Genomic DNA, 18,298 nt, shown 5'->3' on the forward strand with positions numbered 1-18,298 from the left:
TGCATGGCGCATGCCAACCTCGTACAACATTAATGTGGTCTAACCACTTATGTAACTTACTTTTAAGTCTTGACAATACATTCTTATCGTATGGAGTCCAGTTGCGCTCCTTCATTTCGCACACATCACAAGTATATAATCTGTGACATCATTATTAATCTCCTTGTCCCGTTGAATTTTGAATACAAGATATATTCTTAAAGCTTTCTTTTTTGGATGTAACTTATGCATCAATTTTCACATTTTTCTCCATCTCATATGTTACATAACTGAACTTACACTCTTGATAATTTTATTTAAAACAGATTAAATAAAAATAAACACTAATAGGATAGATAGCTAGTACTTTTTTTAAAAATGAATTTTAAAAAGGAAAAGACAAAATCAGAAAAACCACTCTCTTTCTCATATGACTTTTCTCAAACAAGTGTAGCACACATTATTCACTTTTTCATTTCTTAATTCCCAACTTGCTCCCCCTCCCCCCCTCCTCCCTACCACACTCACCCATCCAACCCCCACTCTCTATTAGGAAAAAAGGATTGGATGTGGTTGGTCTTTTTAAAAAAATTAAAATACCATAAATATAAGCCTTAACTTATCGTATTCATATGAATCTCCATTCTTATAAAATAATTATAAAAATTTCAACTAATTATATATTTTCGTCATTGGATGTATTGAGAGCTAAATATGTATCTCGAAAGATTTAAAATCAAAAAAATTATACTGGCAGCTAATTTTGTATTTTTACAAAGAAAAAATACATATTTGTCGAATGTATTATGTATTTCGATAGATTCAAAATCGAAAAAAATGTATAAGAAGCTGATTATGTATCTTTAAAAAGGAAAAAATGTATATTCGTTGGATGTATCAGAAGCTAATTATGTATCTCGACAAACCCAAAATCAAAATTTTTTAATAATTATATAAAATATTTAGTTTTTTTTATAATTAAACGTTAAACTGTCAGGATTTATGTTGTTTGTCCTTTTTTTTTTAATGGGTAGACAAAATTAATTTTGCAAAATCATCATTAAAAAATATTGCATAAATTTTGTAACAATAGTTATATAAATAAGCCAAACTTTTAATGAATAATCTGTATGAACTTTTTTAATAACTCGATAACATATTTGAGTCTTTTTTTTTTCTAAATTTTTAATTGCCAACTTGCTCTTCCCTCTTCTTCCCCCATCCTCCTCCCCACCCCCACTCTCTCTATTAATTTCTCAAACCTCCAAATCTTAACACAAATCTAAACAATTCTAAAAAAAATTGAGTTTTTCCATTATTAAATGTATCCATCTTCAACATCTTCTTCATCTTCAATGAGCCACAGCAGCAGCACTGCCGCTGCTGGCGGTGCTGCTGCTGGAGGAGGAGGTCTAACTCGCTACGGTTCAGCCCCTGGTTCATTTCTAACCACGGCAGTTGAATCCATAGTTAATGGTGGGAACCATGAATACGCTTCCGCGGCTCATGGATCTCATCAATCTCATCATCATCACTCACACCTTGGTACGACTCCTTCACAGTATTTTCCATCCAAAGCTCCTAAAGAACAACAGTCCACCAATTTGCAAAGGTCAATTGGTTTCAATGACCTAACAATTGGTGGTGGCGGTGGCGGTGGTGGTGGTGGTAATAGTACTGGAGTTATGCCAACGGCGGCGGCGTCTTCAACAACGCCGTTGGTTAGACATAGTAGCTCACCAGCTAGGTTTCTTAATCAACTTGCTGCTGCAGCTGGTGATACTGGTAAGTTTTTGCTTTCCTTCTTCCATATTTGAACTGTGAAATGACGAATTTGACCTTCCTTTATACTATTTCAGTTTAATTTTATGTGTCGCCATTTGATCAGTCACGGAGTTTAAGAAATAAGCGATGATTTTGTAAATTTTACAAAATTGTTTCTTTTGAAGTTTACTTTTTAGTTGTCTTTTCTTAATAAGTGGAACCACTAAGGATAAAATGAGAATGATATCATTAAATAATTATCAAATAAGAAAAGGTGACATTTTTTTGAAATGGTTAAAAAAGGAAATGGTAATATATAAAATGGGACGGAGGAAGTATGATTTTGTTTTTCATAAGTATTGGGGGTAGAGGAAGGGTAAATGAGGGAGTGAATTACATTGTGAGAAATCAAACTTTCACCAATAACGCTAAGGTTCAGAAAACCAATCAATTAAGATAGTAAGATTTTCCTTTGTGTTTCACCAGTAATATTAAAGTTCAAATAACCAATCAATCGAGGTAATAAGATTTTTCTTCGTGTGAGTATGTGTATATATCTCGCCAATAAAATGGAGTCGTTTGGTGTGAGGTATAAGTAATTCAAAGGATAAGTTATCCTGGGATAAAATAAAAGATCACTTAAATTTCTTATTTGATTGGAGAGATTAATTCATGGTGGGATAACTTATTCCATCATTTTTCCCATAGTGATGAGATAACTTATTTCATATATATGGTGGGATAAGTTATCCGGATAATCTCGGATAACTAATTCCAATATTAATTATCTCGGGATAACAATTTTCCAACCAAACGATCCTTTGTTTAGATTACAATTTCTATTTGTTTTGCTTATTTTTGCCTGCTGAAAGCCTTTTTTTCTTTTAAGGAGAATGCGGAGGGAAATTATCAACTCTTGCTAATAAATGAAATTTCGATTAAAAATTAACTTAGCTACTAAGATTTTCGTCTTCTATACATGGTTCATTTCTAGTATTTTTTTGCTTTTCTTTGCCTGCTATAGGGTGTGTTTGGTATGATGAAAATATTTTTCATGGAAAATATTTTCTTGGAAAATGTTTTCCTGAAAAATAAGTTGGTTTTCTACTTATTTTTTCATGTTTGGTTGGTGAATAAAAAATATTTTTTGGAAAATATTTTATGGTGTTTGGTTGGTGAGTAGAGAATACTTTTTACAAAAATATTTTCTAGTGTTTGATTGGTGAGTGAAAAAATATTTTTTAAAAAATATTACTAACTGTTAACTAGTATATGTCTCTAACAACTCAACAATTTGTAAGAAATAATTTAAGCATAACACAATCTCAAGATACTACAATCAATAGAAATATAATGGAACAACAAACTTATTCAACCTCATAAAATAAGTTACATCGATGACAAGATTAAATATGCAATTAGCAAAAGTAACATAGGTAAGTCTTTCTCTATGAATATGAAAATAACAATACATTCAACGAATATTAGAAATAGAAAAAATTTGGGTTTCACTTTTTTTTTATTTCAAGCAGTGAAAAATTAAAGCAAAACAGTGAAAAATTAAAGTAAAGCACAATAAAAAAGATTTTCAAGTAATGTAAATTTTTGAGAAATATAAATTTTTTTTAGTCACGTGAATATAAGTGTTGTTAGGATGGGGAGAAGGGATGAGGTGGGGTCATAAATCTCACTTGTCATTTTTTGGAAAATGACTTCCCTTGACCCATGAGGGAAGTCATTTTCCATCAAATGAAGAAAAATAAGTTGTTGTAGAAAATAATTTTCCAACATTTCATTACAATCAAACAAAGGAAAATTGAAAAACATTATTCAGAAAATATTTTCCATCCTACCAAACACAAGTTTCAGCTTTTAGTGACTTTTTAAACAAATCAGGGTAGACTTTTGCTTGTTGTGACATATAACAACCAACTTTGCATAATTTAACAAACTTTGAAGGAGAAATGTGCCAAAAATATCAATACTTTCATAAAATTTGTAGTTACGCATTCTAAATTTTATCGGGGTTTTATGACCTCTTGATTATTTTTTAATATATTTAACTAACATATATTTGATCACTTGAACCATTGCGTGTATTTCACGCGTATTGAGCGCGTAAGAAAAAATGTTTGATAAAGGACAAATATATATCAGTTAAATACGGTAAAAAAATCTAGGGGGGTCATAGGATCCCACAAAGTTTAGGATGTGTAACTGCAAATTTCACTTAAATACAAGCATTTTTCGCATATTTTTCCCAACTTAAAAATGTAATTTACATTTTAAAGTTATTCCTTTGCATTTATATGATCGTGTTTGACTGAGCATAAAACATATATCATACGTATTTTTAAAACTTTCGTGCTTAAATATATGCTACGATAATTTTATGATCATTAGAGCATGTTATTACATATATATGAGAAATTTAAGTTAAAAGAATATTTTAAAAATATAGAAAGATATTAATTCTGAAAAAGACAAAATATAAAGAGTGTCTCATAAAACAAAACGAAACATTCAAGATTGTGAATAAAGTTATATTGGGTAACAAGATGCTCACATAATAGATACCATAAAGGAAATACTATTGCTATTTTCCTGGCTATATTGTTCGGACTCTTTAAAAACGTTGATGGATGTATGTCGGATCCTTCAAAAATATATATTATTTTTGAAGAATCCAGCGGGTGCAGCAATATCTTTAGAGAGTCCAAGCAACTTAATCAAGTTTTATACTATAGCCTTTTCAAAATCAGTTTATATTAGAAGCTAGTCGCGTAGTAAAATTAGATAATGGGTAGGGGCAGCTCAAGCATATTAGTGGCCTAAGGTGAAAATTAAATGAAGGCCTTAAATTTTTAAGAAAAAATGACCTTTTTAAATGAACGCTTTTTTCAAAAATTATATAATCGATTTTTTCTAATTATACTTTTTAAATAATAATATAATCAATGCATTTAATCTTTATTGAGACATAGTACTCTAGATATATGAACTTATTGTAATAATTCTTTCCTTTTACATAAAAATATTTATATTTTCTATAAATAATATTTAATTTTTTTTAAATCTATAATGTATTATCGTAAAAAGTGAATCTTCAAATTTGGGGCCCTAAGGCGACCGCCTATTTTCTTATGAGGTAGAGCCGCCCCTGATGATGGGATCAGTTAGAATCACGAGGTCACAAGGTCGAGCTGTGGAGACAATTTCTTACAGAAATATAGCTAAGACTACGTACAATACATCTTTGCGATCTAATTCTTCCTGACCCTATATATAACGGGAACTTAGTATACCGAGCTTCCCTTATTATTTTGAAGTGTAATTATCTATTAGATGAAATTAGAAAGTTGGTAATTACTCGTAGATAGAACTAATGAATGATTAACTTCATTTGAATTTTTCTTGATCATCCATTGGACTATATTAACTTCTTACAAATTACCAGTAGATTAGAGTACAAAAGTAAGATTTACTTATGTCACAATTAGACTTTATAAACTAGCTAGTTGAGCACTTTAGACAGAAAATTAATTACTCATAGGACACATAAAGAGTAAGTGGGGAAAGATACTTAGAGTTATTAGTTTGTCTTGTCTTAATTACATATAACAAGTTGCTTAAAAAAACACCAACAAAATTAAATGACTTATGTATATGTTTAAAGGAGATACTTGGTAGTTGCTACTAGTTAAAAAGAATCTTTAATTAGTACCTCCTTACAACTTGCAAATTCATTTTTCTCTCCTTTCATATGATTACTACTTTCAACTTTTAAAATTACAATAAGAAATAGATATAATACATAAATAAGCAATCAAATTTAATTTTAGCTGGCAAATAAGCACTCAAATTTTGAGAATATATATATAGGCTCCTTAACTTTGACTCAATTGACAACTAAATATTCCAACTCATCCTCATTGTGTCTCATGAGCAGCTGATGCTGATGTAGCACATAAATTTTGGAAGTATATAAATAATTATTTTGTAAGTTGAAAAGTTAATTTGACTAATATTTGAAGTTTAAATCAACCGAGATCTTAAAATAAAAAATTAGATTTTTAAAACAATACGAAAAGTAATATTCTTCTCATATGTTAAGAAAAAGTATACTATAAAAAGTTGGTTGGTCAAAGTTTGAATAGATTAAATCTGCTTTCTCTGTTCATTTTTATTTGTTTATCTTTCATTTTATGAGAGTTAATTTGAATTATTTTTAAAATTAAATTAGATTATTTAATATTTTAAATATAAGATTTAAATATTTGAAAACTATATAAAAGACATTATAAGTTGCAATCATCTCATACTAATATAATGAAAAATATATCTTAAAATGTTGGTCACATTCATATATTTTGACACTAAAAAAAATAAAATAAAGCGTCTAGTACCCCATAAATTATGACCATATTTGCTACGACACACTTCGACTTTACGGGATTTATTATTTCTGAACTAAATTTTAGCATATTTTTGTCAACCTTTTTAGTTTGCGCGATATTTTTTTTCAATCTTTTTAACTGACATGACATCTTTGATGTGGGCCTTATTTTATGTAATAAAGTTGTCACGTCAGCATAAAGAGGTGATAAAAATATGTTAAAATTGAGTTCAAGGAGTAATAGGATCCCTGTAAAGTTGGGGTATGTTGTAGCGACTTTGACCATAGTTTGAGGGAATACTGAATGCTTATCTCTTTAAAAAATAAAACGTGATAAGCAAAATTGAACGGAAATTAAGAGATTTTAGTGGAGCTAATTGGTAAGTCATAATCCTGTCTCAAGACTTAGTGACATGTAAAGATGGGTTCCACATTTTGTGAAGGTGAATGCATGTGTGTCTGCTAAGTTTCCAATTGCCCACAGCATTTTGCTAATTAATGAAAACCACTGGTATTAATTAATTACTCATTAATCATGCTGGATCCTTCTTTAAGTTAGAATCTCATAAGCACTTGTAATTTTAAAAAAAATATTTAAGCTTTTGGAATTAGGATTTGGGGGTGGGGTAGATGCAACAACAAAAGTTTATCAGTAGAATTTTACTAGTGAGGTTTGAGGATAGATGATAAAAATCTACACGTACTCATTGTATACATTAAGTTTATATTTTTTATTATGGTTAAGTAATTTAATTAAGTAAAATAAATCATGTTAATTAATTCTGATTAAGTAAAATGAACTCTTAATACAAATATATGATATGTATGTATTGACTTGATCATATATACATCGGGTGCATGAAAATTTTAATTGAGGACCGAGCGTACATAAATTTTAGTCTTATTTTGTGTATGTAGAAAAGCTGTTTTCTGTGGACCCTTGGGATTCTAGTGTTATTTTGTGTATGTAGAAATTAAGACTGTTTTCGATAGACTTTTGGCACGCTCTGAATTTATATGTCAACAAAGTACTTGTTATTTTTGTTATAATCGATATTGTTTGGACGAGCGTGCACGTATCTAATGAATAACATAGAGTATTTGTTACCTCCTGTCAGTACATGCACCAATATACATACCGAGTAGATTCTCATATGTGGGGTTTGGGAGAGTAAGGTGTACTTTGACCTCATTTTAATGATGTTATTTTTGATAGATTCTCGATTTAAAATAAATTTCAAATATTAGCAGATTCATTATCGATCGAATTTTGAATCGTGCACCACTAATTCTTGTGATTTTTCGATGTATTTAAAAATATATTTGACCTTTGTATTATTAGTTAATGGTGGCTAGTAGATCCTTAGAAAGAAGATTGTCAACTATCAAAAACTCCAACTTTTTTTTGGTATATAAGAGTCTATTTTCAACTAATAAGGTGGTTTCTATGACCTTTTGCCAACAATATATATATATTTTTGGAATAGGACATACAATGTGCCTATGTTTTCACCACAAAATAAGGTAATTTAATCTCTATTAATTCTTTTTAAAAAATTATACATCAACTCTAGGTTAGGTTTAGGTTTACTATTAGATCTTTGATTATTATATTAGTCTCTTAAGTTGATGTATGTAATGTCATACAAACTTGAATAGGTCAATTAAGTGGTGTTGGGGGTTCTTTTATTATTTTTTTCATATTATTGTAATTGATACATTTAAAGGTTGGGGTTCTCCTTTGAGCTCTAGTCTTATTTATTTTCTTCAAACCTAAAAAATAACAATAATAAATAAATTAATTAAAGGCATAATACATAAATATAATTCTAAACTTGACATCAAATTATAACTTTGACCTTAAACTTTGACAGTGCACAAATATGACCTTTAACTATTCAAAATTGCACAAATATGATCTCCGATCTTACGTGGCAAAACGCGTGTTCAACATGCAAAACTGGGCGCGTCCAGCTTAAAATCTAAGGGCATAATACATAAATACAACCCTAAATTTGACACCAAATTATAACTTTGACCTTAAACTTTGACAGTGTACAAATATGACCTTTAACTACTCAAAACTGCACAAATATGACTTTTAAATGACTTTTCACTAGTATTTTTTCATTATTTTCGGTTCAAAAGTGAAAATGACATTTAATTTCTTTTGTCATTGTGGAAAAAGAGAAATATTAAAGATTTATTAATTAGGTGGTCAGTCTCATACGAAAAAATCATGCGGGTATGTATATATATTATAAAGCAAAGGGCGAATTTATGTTATATAATATATCTAAATATAATTTATTTCAATATTAAATTAAAGATGAAACTATACTACTAATAATAAAAATTATAGTTTTAATAAAATATTATTAAATTAACGTTATTAAGGATAGTAGTAGTAGTATATTAAATTAACGTTATCAAATTAACGTTATTAAATGTTAGTATTAAATTAACGTTATCAAAATATTATTAAATTAACGCAAAGGCGGACCTACGTGGTTGCCATGGGGTTCATCCGAACTCCCTCGGTAAAAAAATTACGTTGTATGTATAAGGTAGAAAATTTATATTTATATACGTATATTAATGTTGAACCACATGAAACAAGACACTTAAATAGCCCAATGTTGTTATTTGCTCTTCTTGGGCGCTTCCTTCAGCCTACTGTGCGGGTTCGATCCCTGCTAGTGGCTTCTTTTTTTTAATAAAAAAAAAGCTAGATGCTGCTGCTATAAAAATAAATTAAAAATAATAATAATAATAATAATAAAAAAACCACTGGCTTCTTTTTTTTAATAAAAAAAAGTTAGGTGCTGCTGCTATAGAAATAAATTAATAATAATAATAATAATAATAAAAAAGATGCCGTTTTAACGCAAAAAACAAAACTTTGATAGTGCACAAATATGACCTTAACTATTTAAAACTGCACAAATATGACCTCTCTCCAAGTCAGCTCTTTTAACGACGTGGCACCGTGTGATTAGATGAGCTTTCCACATAGGCGAAAGTGAAACTTATGCATGAGGTTGCAAAATCGGAGGTCATATTTGTTCAGGTTTTGAATAGGTTAAAGGTCCTATTTGTGTATTATCAAAGTTTAAGTTCAAATTTATAATTTCATATCAAGTTTAGGGTCATATTTATGTATTATGCCTTAATTAAACAAAAACAACTTGGAAACATACTACTCGTTTGTTTCATTTTATGTAGCATCGTTTCCAGTTTAAATTTATTCTAAGAATAATGATATATTAAAACTCGTAAACTTGTTCTCTCAACTCACTTTAGCACTTAAACTTAACTTTCGTTTATTTACTCTCTTAACATCTTTGAAGTGTATTTATTTCATCCCTAATACCGACGTGACTTTTTTTTTTAAAAAGGGCGCGTTTATTTATTAAAAAAATTAATTTTAGTAATATTATATTAAAATATAATAAAAAAAATTTTAAAAATAAAAAATACACTTTCTTCTTCTTCTTCTTCTTCAAAACATCATCAACAACAATACCTAAATTTCTCCATTAACAACCTCAAATACATTTTTCACCACTTCTATCCTTTAATTTTTTTCATATTCCCCCATTAACACCACAAAAAAATAACCATTAAGACACGTAGTTAAAAATTTTCCTTCATTAAACATTCATTTGTTAAAGAAACACGGATCAGAATCACCCATTTTCCTCCATTGTTAATATTATCAAGAGAAATAAAACAAAAGAAAGTTCTTAGATCCATTTGTTAAAGAAATGGGAAACAGAAAATGACATGGTTTTAGTTTCAAAAATGGGATAATTTGAATGAAAATTATTCAGTGGAAACTATTCAGAGGAAAATCTTAACAAGAAAGTTCTAGAAAAATTTTCCTCCATTAAACACCCATTCAAATTTCTTAGATCCATTTGTTAAAGAAACACTCAACATAATCTTTTCCTCATCTTTCTTAGATTCATTTGTTTGAACAAATTGATAATTAATTGAATTTTTTAAGTGGGTTGAGTTTTCCGGCGAAAATTCACCAAAAAATCTGACAGGTGTGGCTGTGTTGGGGTGGGCAGAGGTGGATGGATGTGTGTGCAGGTGGGGCAGTGTGGGGGAGAACGGAGTGTGTGTGTAGGTGTGGGGGTGGACAGGAAGGGGGCAGGGGAGGGGAAGGAGTGGGGGTTACGAAGAAGATGGAAAATGGGGGATGGGTGGGTGGTTTTTCTTTTTAATTTAAAATATTTTATATTTATATATATATATATATATATATATATATATATATATATATATATATATAAAATTATTAAAAAATACTTTATTTACGTGGCTCCGACGTGGCGGTGATGTGGCGCTGACGTGCCAGCGAGTGATGCACTCTCCGTTATGAGGGTGGTGTTATATATTAAAGAGTGAAAGTAATTCACTTTAAAGATGTTAAGGGAGATAAATAAATGTAAGTTAAGTTTAAGTGGTAAAGTGAGTTGGGAGGACAAGTTCAGGGGGAAAGGATGTCCTTTCTCTTTTTAATATGTGGTAAAAGTTTATTTTATTTTCCCTAAAATATGTGTCGAATCAAATACCTTTATACAAAATGAAATAGGATTTGGAGTAAGATAGAAAGAATTAAGTAATAACTTTTAGGGAAAAGCAAATACTGTACTTTACCGGCTTTAATTTTATATACAAGTATTTATTTGAAGAAAAAATGCACTGTTTTTACCCTGAACTATAAATGAAATTGCTAAAACACACTCCAACTTAAAGGGGGTCCTATTACCTCCTGGACTAATTAAAATTGTATTTTTGACAACATTAGTGCCTACGTGGCACATACGTGGCATACTGCGTGAATCAACACACTGAAGGTATACATAGACACTAAGGTTGCCAAAAATATGCTTTTTAATTAGTTCAGGGGTAATAAGGACCCCTTTAAGTTCAGGTGTGTCTGAACAATTTCTTTTATAGTTCAGAGTGAAAATAGTGCATTTACTCTTTTATAGTATTTGAAAAGGACCCTTGGAGTAACTGGTAAAGTTATTGTCATATGGTCAGGAGAACACGGATTTATACTGTGAAAACAATCAAAGTAAGACTGCATATAGTATACGCTTGTAGTCCAACTTTTTTTCGAGCCCCGCATATTATTAACGCTTGAATGCATTTGTGTACAATATACCTTTGTGATCCAGTCTTTATTCAAATCCTGCATATTGCTAGAGGTTTATTGCACGAGACGGTTTTTTTAATACAAGTAATAGACAAGTAGAGAGAGATGAAGTGGCCATTTTTGCATTATTAACTAACTTAGTAGAACAAGTTGTCACTTGGGTCCCAATGAGTTGCCCAATGAACAATATATATAAGATAATATCATTTTCTTGTTTCCTTAATCATAATCTTAGTAAGAAGCTCCTTATTGGAGGAAATGAGCATTTTTTTTTTGTGGGGTCCAAACTTTCAGATATAGCAAGTTGACATTTATAAAATTTTATCCAAAGTACCAACTAGCCAATAAAATAATAAAGGAAAGTTTGTCCCATTATTTAATTGATGGTGATTGTGCCTAAGATTCTTTGAATCCATTTTTGTTTATTCTGATGTCAAGTTGCATTCACTAAACAGCTCCTAAAAATTACATGAATGGTCAGTTATCACGTGCATGGGTATTTATTTGACCCTATTATTCCCACTTGCTCTTTTTATAATCCATTATTATTATTATTATTATTATTATTATTATTATTATTATTATTATTATTTTATTATAAATAAATAAGTAAATAATTTATATCTTAGCCACCACCTAAAACCAGCCCAATGTTTTTGAGTGCTTCACTAGCTTTTTTTTTTTTTTTTTTTTTTAAATAATTGATGTTTTTCTTACCCAACTTCTTTTTCACCCATTCTAAAATTTTTTCAGATATTTTTGTCAGTTGTGTGAGATAAAACTGTTTTGTAAATGATTCTCTTTTTATTGGTCTTGTTAACTTATGGACCTTGTAGACGATGGTCTAAAGATTTAAAGACTTATTAAGAGAACGTTAGGTTGTTGGTGGGAGGTGACAGGTATTCCGTGGAATTAGTCGAGGTGCATGCAAACTGGCCCGGACACCACGATTATTTAAAAAAAAAAAAAGAGAACGTTAGACCTTGGTCTTTAGAAGGAACATTTGCATCGTGGAGTCTCCTATTTAGATGTTTGGAAATGACTTCTTTTTGAAAAGACATAATACATCGATACACACTTTAATTTGCCCTCAATTGACAACTAGACATTCCACTTTTGAGTATGCACAGATACTTTAACTCGTTTCCACTATGTGTCACGTAATGATTACCTAGAAACCTCTAAACTTCATGTGCCATGTCAACATCGGGTGTCTATGAGACACAGTAGGGAGAGGTTGGAGTGTTTAGTTGCCAGTTGAAACCAAGTTGAGGTATCTGTTTGTGTATTATGTCTTCTCAAAATAAACTTGCAAGATCAACTAGAGTAGAATAATGGTTATTTGTGAAAAGAAATGACATGCCAAATAAAGTTTACATAGGACGTGTGTGTCTTCTTGTTCAACTTTATATAAGTTTGTGCTGAGTTTAAAGGCATGTGACATGGTCTAGCAAAGTTAAAGGGCATGTTTTATGTATTGTGTCGAGTTTAAAGGCATGTGACATAGACCATGTTTACCAGGTGATAAAGGAAATGGATCTTTACCCATCCTTTTTCGATGTGGGATTCAACATCGGTAAACAAAGATTTGGGACGAGTCTGACTCTGATATCACAATAAAAAATGAATCTTGGGCCTAACTCAACTCCAAAAGTTAACTCATGAGGGGAGGATTGTCTAAGTCCATATGAGGAGACCAATTACCCATTCCTTTTCGATGTGGGATACTTAACACTAGGTTTATTGTGATACCCCAACTTAGGATAAGGAATCCCAGAACGGCAAAACACAGGAGGGATGCTGGGTGTATAAGTAAGTAAGCCTTACTCCATAGTGACGTGTTTTAAAGCCGTGAGGGACTGGGCCCAAAGCGGACAATATCACTAGTGGGTTGGGCTAAAGAGTCTCTCAGGCCTTCGTGGTTCGGGATGCCTGCCGCGGCCAGGGCCACGGCTCGGGTCGTGACAAGAATGGTATCAGAGTCTCTCCTGTGTCAGCCCTGTCGATGTGGGGCAGAGTATGCGGGTGTATAAGTAAGCAAGCTTTACTCCCTAGTGACACGTTTTAAAGCTGTGTGGGCCTGGGCCCAAAGCGGACAATATCACTAGTGGACTGGGCTAAGGGGTCTCTTGGGCCTTCGTGGTTCGGGATGCCTGTCGCCGCCAGGGCCATAACTCGGGTCGTGACATTTATTTAGGGTGTTTGGATCCTAAAAATAAGACAAGTTTCTCACTTGTCATAATTTTGATATGGATTTTGCAATCTCAAAATGTTATTACTGTTACTTTTTTTCTTTTGTTATAAATAGTTGAGTTTCAAGCAGCAACATACACAATATAAATGGCTACAAGTGCATTACAATTCATTGGAATTATAGAGCTATTTATTGCAAGTTAATCTAAATGTTAGAGTAATTTAAAACATGTCTTTCTACATTCTTCTTCTTAATCCTTTGACTGACTTGATTAATCATCTTTTGCTATCTTATGGTAACCAAATGTTAAAAGCAATTTTAATTCCTTATAGCCCACCACACAGAAGGAAAATCAGAGTGATTTGCTCAATCTGATTCTTGTTAGTTGCTATGTTGCTCGAATCCTCCAAAAATGTTGTTGCTCCAGTGTCGGATCGTCCTAAAAGAAGTTTACTACTCCGATAGACAAGAAAAGATTATATCAATGTAACTTTAATTTGAGTAGCAACAGTCATACCTAGTCAAACAAAAACTTCAATTAAGATGTCGAACGGAAGGCTAACAATTTAATGTGAAAAAGTGGAACCCTTTATTGCTAGGTCTAAGTCGAGGGTCTATCAGAAACAACTTCTTTATCTCTACAAGCTAGGGGTAAGATCTGTGTTCACTTTACCCTCTCCAGACTCCAGTTGTGGGATTATATTTGACATGTTATTGTTGGGCGATTAGAGGTGTCGCCTACTAAAATATCCATATCTTGTGTGATTTTAATGCGGTGAAAAAGAACTCTTCATGGTTGTAATTCGTTATATAATTCAAGTTTGAATTGATGTTAGGGTTCTCAATGGGGAGAGGAAGCTACAACACGAAAGGCGTTGGAGATAGTGGCCGGGGAATAACAAGGCTGAACTCCCAGCTGAGCTTCACAAGGCAAGAAGGTCTCTCTCAAATAGCAGAGGAAAATGAGGATATCGAAGGGACCAGTACAGACAACGGCCACAGAAAGTCGACACATTCTTATGCCACTGCAAGTAGCTTCTCCATGGGTTCTTGGGAAGACAACAATTCTATAATGTTCTCTGTCACACCGAGCAAACGAGCCAAGCACATTAGCAATGACATTGTCAATGGGCTTGATGATGGGGAAACTCAGGTAATATAACTGAAACTTTGCGAAAGTAGGTCTCTTTTTCTGGGAGATAAGCATCTAGTACCCTCCCGAATCATGACCATAGTTGCTACGACACACTCCAACTTCACAGGGGTATTTTTGTTACCCTTTTTTGCTGACGTGGCATATTTATTACATTAAATGGGGCCCACATCAAAGGTGCCACGTCAGCTAAAAAGATTGACAAAAGATGCCACGTCAGCTAAAAAGGTTGACAAAATTACGATAAAATCTCATTCAGGAGGTAATAGGATCCTTGAGAAGTTGGAGTGTGTGTAGCAAATTTGTTCATAGTTCAGGTGGATACTAGATGCTTTACTCTTTTTCTGGAGAAATTGTACTTTTAGTTTCAACGTGTCAATGGCGATAGATGTACTTCCTTTATATTTTTTCCCTTAACTACCTTACTACTACACTCTGCGTATATGTTTGTTTGCTTTCTGCCGAAGAATACAAAATAAAAAATGCAAAATACTCCATGTTGGCATACTCAATCGTGTTTCTCACGCGTAGAACGAGAACTGATGTTTTTCGGTTTTTGAACCGTTTTCAGTTTCAGTTTGGTTTGTCTCAGACAGCGCTAGAAATGGCATCTATGGATAGATTGCTGCACATCCCGGAGGATTCTGTTCCTTGCAAAATTCGAGCCAAGCGTGGTTGTGCTACTCATCCTCGCAGCATTGCAGAAAGGGTGAACTTCAAATTTCTTAAGTCATTCCTTTACTGTGTTTTTTTATATTTTTCGTTTCTATGTTTGATTATACTGTTATCTTTCCTGAGTCGGGGGTCTATCGGAAACAACCTCTCTACTTTATCTGAGTAGTGGTATGGATTACGTACACTTTACCCTCCCCAGACCCCACTTTGTAGGAATACACTGGGTATGTTGTTGTTGATGATTCCTTTACTTGGCCTTTTTAATGAACAAAAAATAAAAAATCCAATTGAACTTTATCAATTTATTTTTCCCTTGCTCCGTTTCATTTTATATGGCTTTGATTGAGAATGAAGTTTAAGAAAGGTATAAAGACTTTTTAATCGACAAATTGAATATATATGACTTACAAATTTAAAAGTATTCTTAGAACTTGTTGTAGTCTTTAATATGTCATGACATTCCTATGACTGACTATCAGAGCATATCATAGGATTGAATGAGAAGTACAAAGTTAAAGAGTTCTCGAATGTAAAATTGATTCATTCTATTAGAGAAGACCAAGGAGATATCGGCATATATAGTGAAACAGATGAAGTAACGAAGATAGTTTATCAACTATATGAATTTCTCAAAACAACTTTGAGAACTCATAAGACTATTATATGGATTAAGTAGTACAAAATAAATTTTCCTTTTAGATCAAAAAATTGGTTTCTTCATGCTTCATGAAAATTTTTAGTTTGATCAGTGACATCAGTCCGAAATGAATATACACACATTATATTTGAACGATACGAGGTAATAATCAGCTGAAGCTGATGCAACTCTTCCAGTGACTTATCCACTGATTTTATATGGCAATTTTGCTATTATGTAACAATATATGTAGTTATCAACTTGTAGTAGATGTGGCATTTGAAGTGCTTTTCCTCAAAATTTGGACATTATAGGTACTTTTTTGCTAATACGTGATAATGAATGTTCTTTTCTTTTCTCATCTTATGCAGGAAAGAAGAACCAGAATTAGTGGTAAGCTAAAGAAGTTACAAGATCTTGTTCCGAACATGGACAAGGTAAGTTTGCTCATTTCAAATTAACCTCTTTGGGAAAGAAAAATATCATGAGAAATGTCTTTATGGTGTTGGAGGGGGAGGGAGTGTCTTTGTTTTAAGCTGAATTTGCAGTATAGCTCTTCGATTATATATCATATCTATTTATAGAGTGCTTCATATGCTATGACTCCGTAATCATGTTTACTTGGAACAAAGAAGTCAGCGATTGGAAGTATTGTCGCGAATGGTACTTCCAAGACTACTATTTAATTGGATAATTGTTACTTGTGCTAAAATGCTGTTTAACTATCAGTTTATTGCATCTGTATAGATTTTTTCTGTATCGGAAAAACTAGTTTTTTAGTAATCTTGATTTTATGCTTGTGTTTCGTATGTTCCACTTCACAATGTTTTCTCAGTTGGCACGTATTGGAAACGAGCTATGCTACAATATTAACAATATGTTCTTGTTAATGTTTTTTCAGCAAACGAGCTACGCTGACATGCTGGATCTAGCAGTGCAGCATATTCGAACCCTTCAAGATCAGGTCCAGGTGGGTGAATTAATTGATCAACCTTTTCCACTTTGCAGCTTTACTTGATCTATCATGGTACATGCACCTAGGTATGAAGTTTAAGTACTTATATTCTATACTGCTCGGAGTCTCTGAAGATACTGTCGGTTTTGTTAGATCCTCCAAAAGCTACGCATTTTTGGAGGACTCGACATGGATACGACAAATCTTTTGGTCTCACAAGTTGGGTTTGGGGAGGGTAGCGTGTTCGCAGCCTTATCCCTACCTTGTGAAGTTAGAGAAGTTGTTTCTGAAGAACCCTCGACCCAAGTGACACATATAAAATAACAATATGAAGAGGAAATACGGCAATGAAGAAGTCATGCTGAAAATAACGGAGAAAAGAATAGTAGTAATAACAAATAATACGATAACATAAGCAAAAGGTAATAAAAAATTTGAGTAAAGCATCTAGTACCTCCTTGAACTATGATGAAATTTGCTACGACACACTCCAACTTCTTCACGGGGTCCTATTACCCCCGAACTAAATTTTAGTGTATTTTTGTCAATCTATTTAGCTGACGTGACACCTTTTGTCAACCTTTTTAGCTGATTGACACCTTTGATGTGGGTTCTATTTTATGTAATAAAGGTGCCACTTCAGCACAAAAGGATGACCAAAATGCGCTAAAATTGAGTTCGGGGGTAATAAGACCCCTGTGAAATTGAAGCGTGTCGTAACGACTTTGACCATAGTTCGAGCAGTACTGGATGCTTATCTCTAAAAAATTTGAAGAATAAGATAGTAGGAGAGTAATAATAATAATAAGAAAAATTAGACAACACTTGACTACCTACTTATCTTCTACCTAATCCTCGACCTCCATATCCATGTATCTAGACTCATGTCCTCGGTATGTTGCACGTGTGCCATATTATACCTGTAAATGAAGTAGTAGAATTATATTTCATATTTTTTTTCTTATTGTTGTGCAGAATCTGAATACAGAACTTGAAAACTGCAAATGTGGATGTAAGAAATCAAGTCAATAACAAAATGGGAGGAAGCACTTTAGCTGAAGATTGACTTAAAGAGGATTTTTTTTATCATCATTTCTTCTTAGAAACACAAATTTGTACATAAGGAAGTAAATTATATGTTTGTTTTGGATTATTTCTAGTTTCTTTTTTTCCCTCTTAACATTTACATTTTTAATCCAGTTTTGAGTTTATTTTGCTTGAAGATCATAAAGCTAATTGATGATGTTGTACAACCACTTCTCTATTTCATTTTCTATGTAAAACATAACTGAGTCAGACATTTTTGTTGCTTGTTACAATTTGAAAAAAAGATGACCCTAATCTACTCCTGGTGCATCAGTTCATTTTTAAG

At 32.1% G+C, this 18,298-nt stretch overlaps 1 protein-coding gene across 1 annotated transcript; it reads left to right on the forward strand.

The window, feature by feature from the left end:
* Positions 1-1,178: 1,178 nt before the first annotated feature.
* On the forward strand, positions 1,179-18,148 carry LOC107864457 (transcription factor bHLH128). The gene is made up of 6 exons (XM_016710818.2): positions 1,179-1,764; positions 14,343-14,659; positions 15,231-15,368; positions 16,343-16,408; positions 16,873-16,941; positions 17,902-18,148. Exons 1-6 carry the CDS (start codon positions 1,302-1,304, stop codon positions 17,956-17,958), a joined length of 1,110 nt encoding a protein of 369 aa, XP_016566304.2. The 5' UTR covers positions 1,179-1,301; the 3' UTR covers positions 17,959-18,148.
* Positions 18,149-18,298: the final 150 nt, after the last annotated feature.

This window comes from Capsicum annuum, chromosome 3 (assembly GCF_002878395.1).
Source record: "Capsicum annuum cultivar UCD-10X-F1 chromosome 3, UCD10Xv1.1, whole genome shotgun sequence".
NCBI classification, from domain to species: Eukaryota; Viridiplantae; Streptophyta; class Magnoliopsida; order Solanales; family Solanaceae; genus Capsicum; species Capsicum annuum.

Bases quoted from the DNA above. Each gene is read 5' to 3' on its own strand.
- LOC107864457 (XM_016710818.2), top strand. From the start codon at position 1,302: ATGTATCCATCTTCAACATCTTCTTCATCTTCAATGAGCCACAGCAGC. The intron at 16,409-16,872 runs GTAAGTTTGCTC...ATGTTTTTTCAG, and splicing joins TTGTTCCGAACATGGACAAG to CAAACGAGCTACGCTGACAT. The intron at 16,942-17,901 runs GTGGGTGAATTA...ATTGTTGTGCAG, and splicing joins CCCTTCAAGATCAGGTCCAG to AATCTGAATACAGAACTTGA.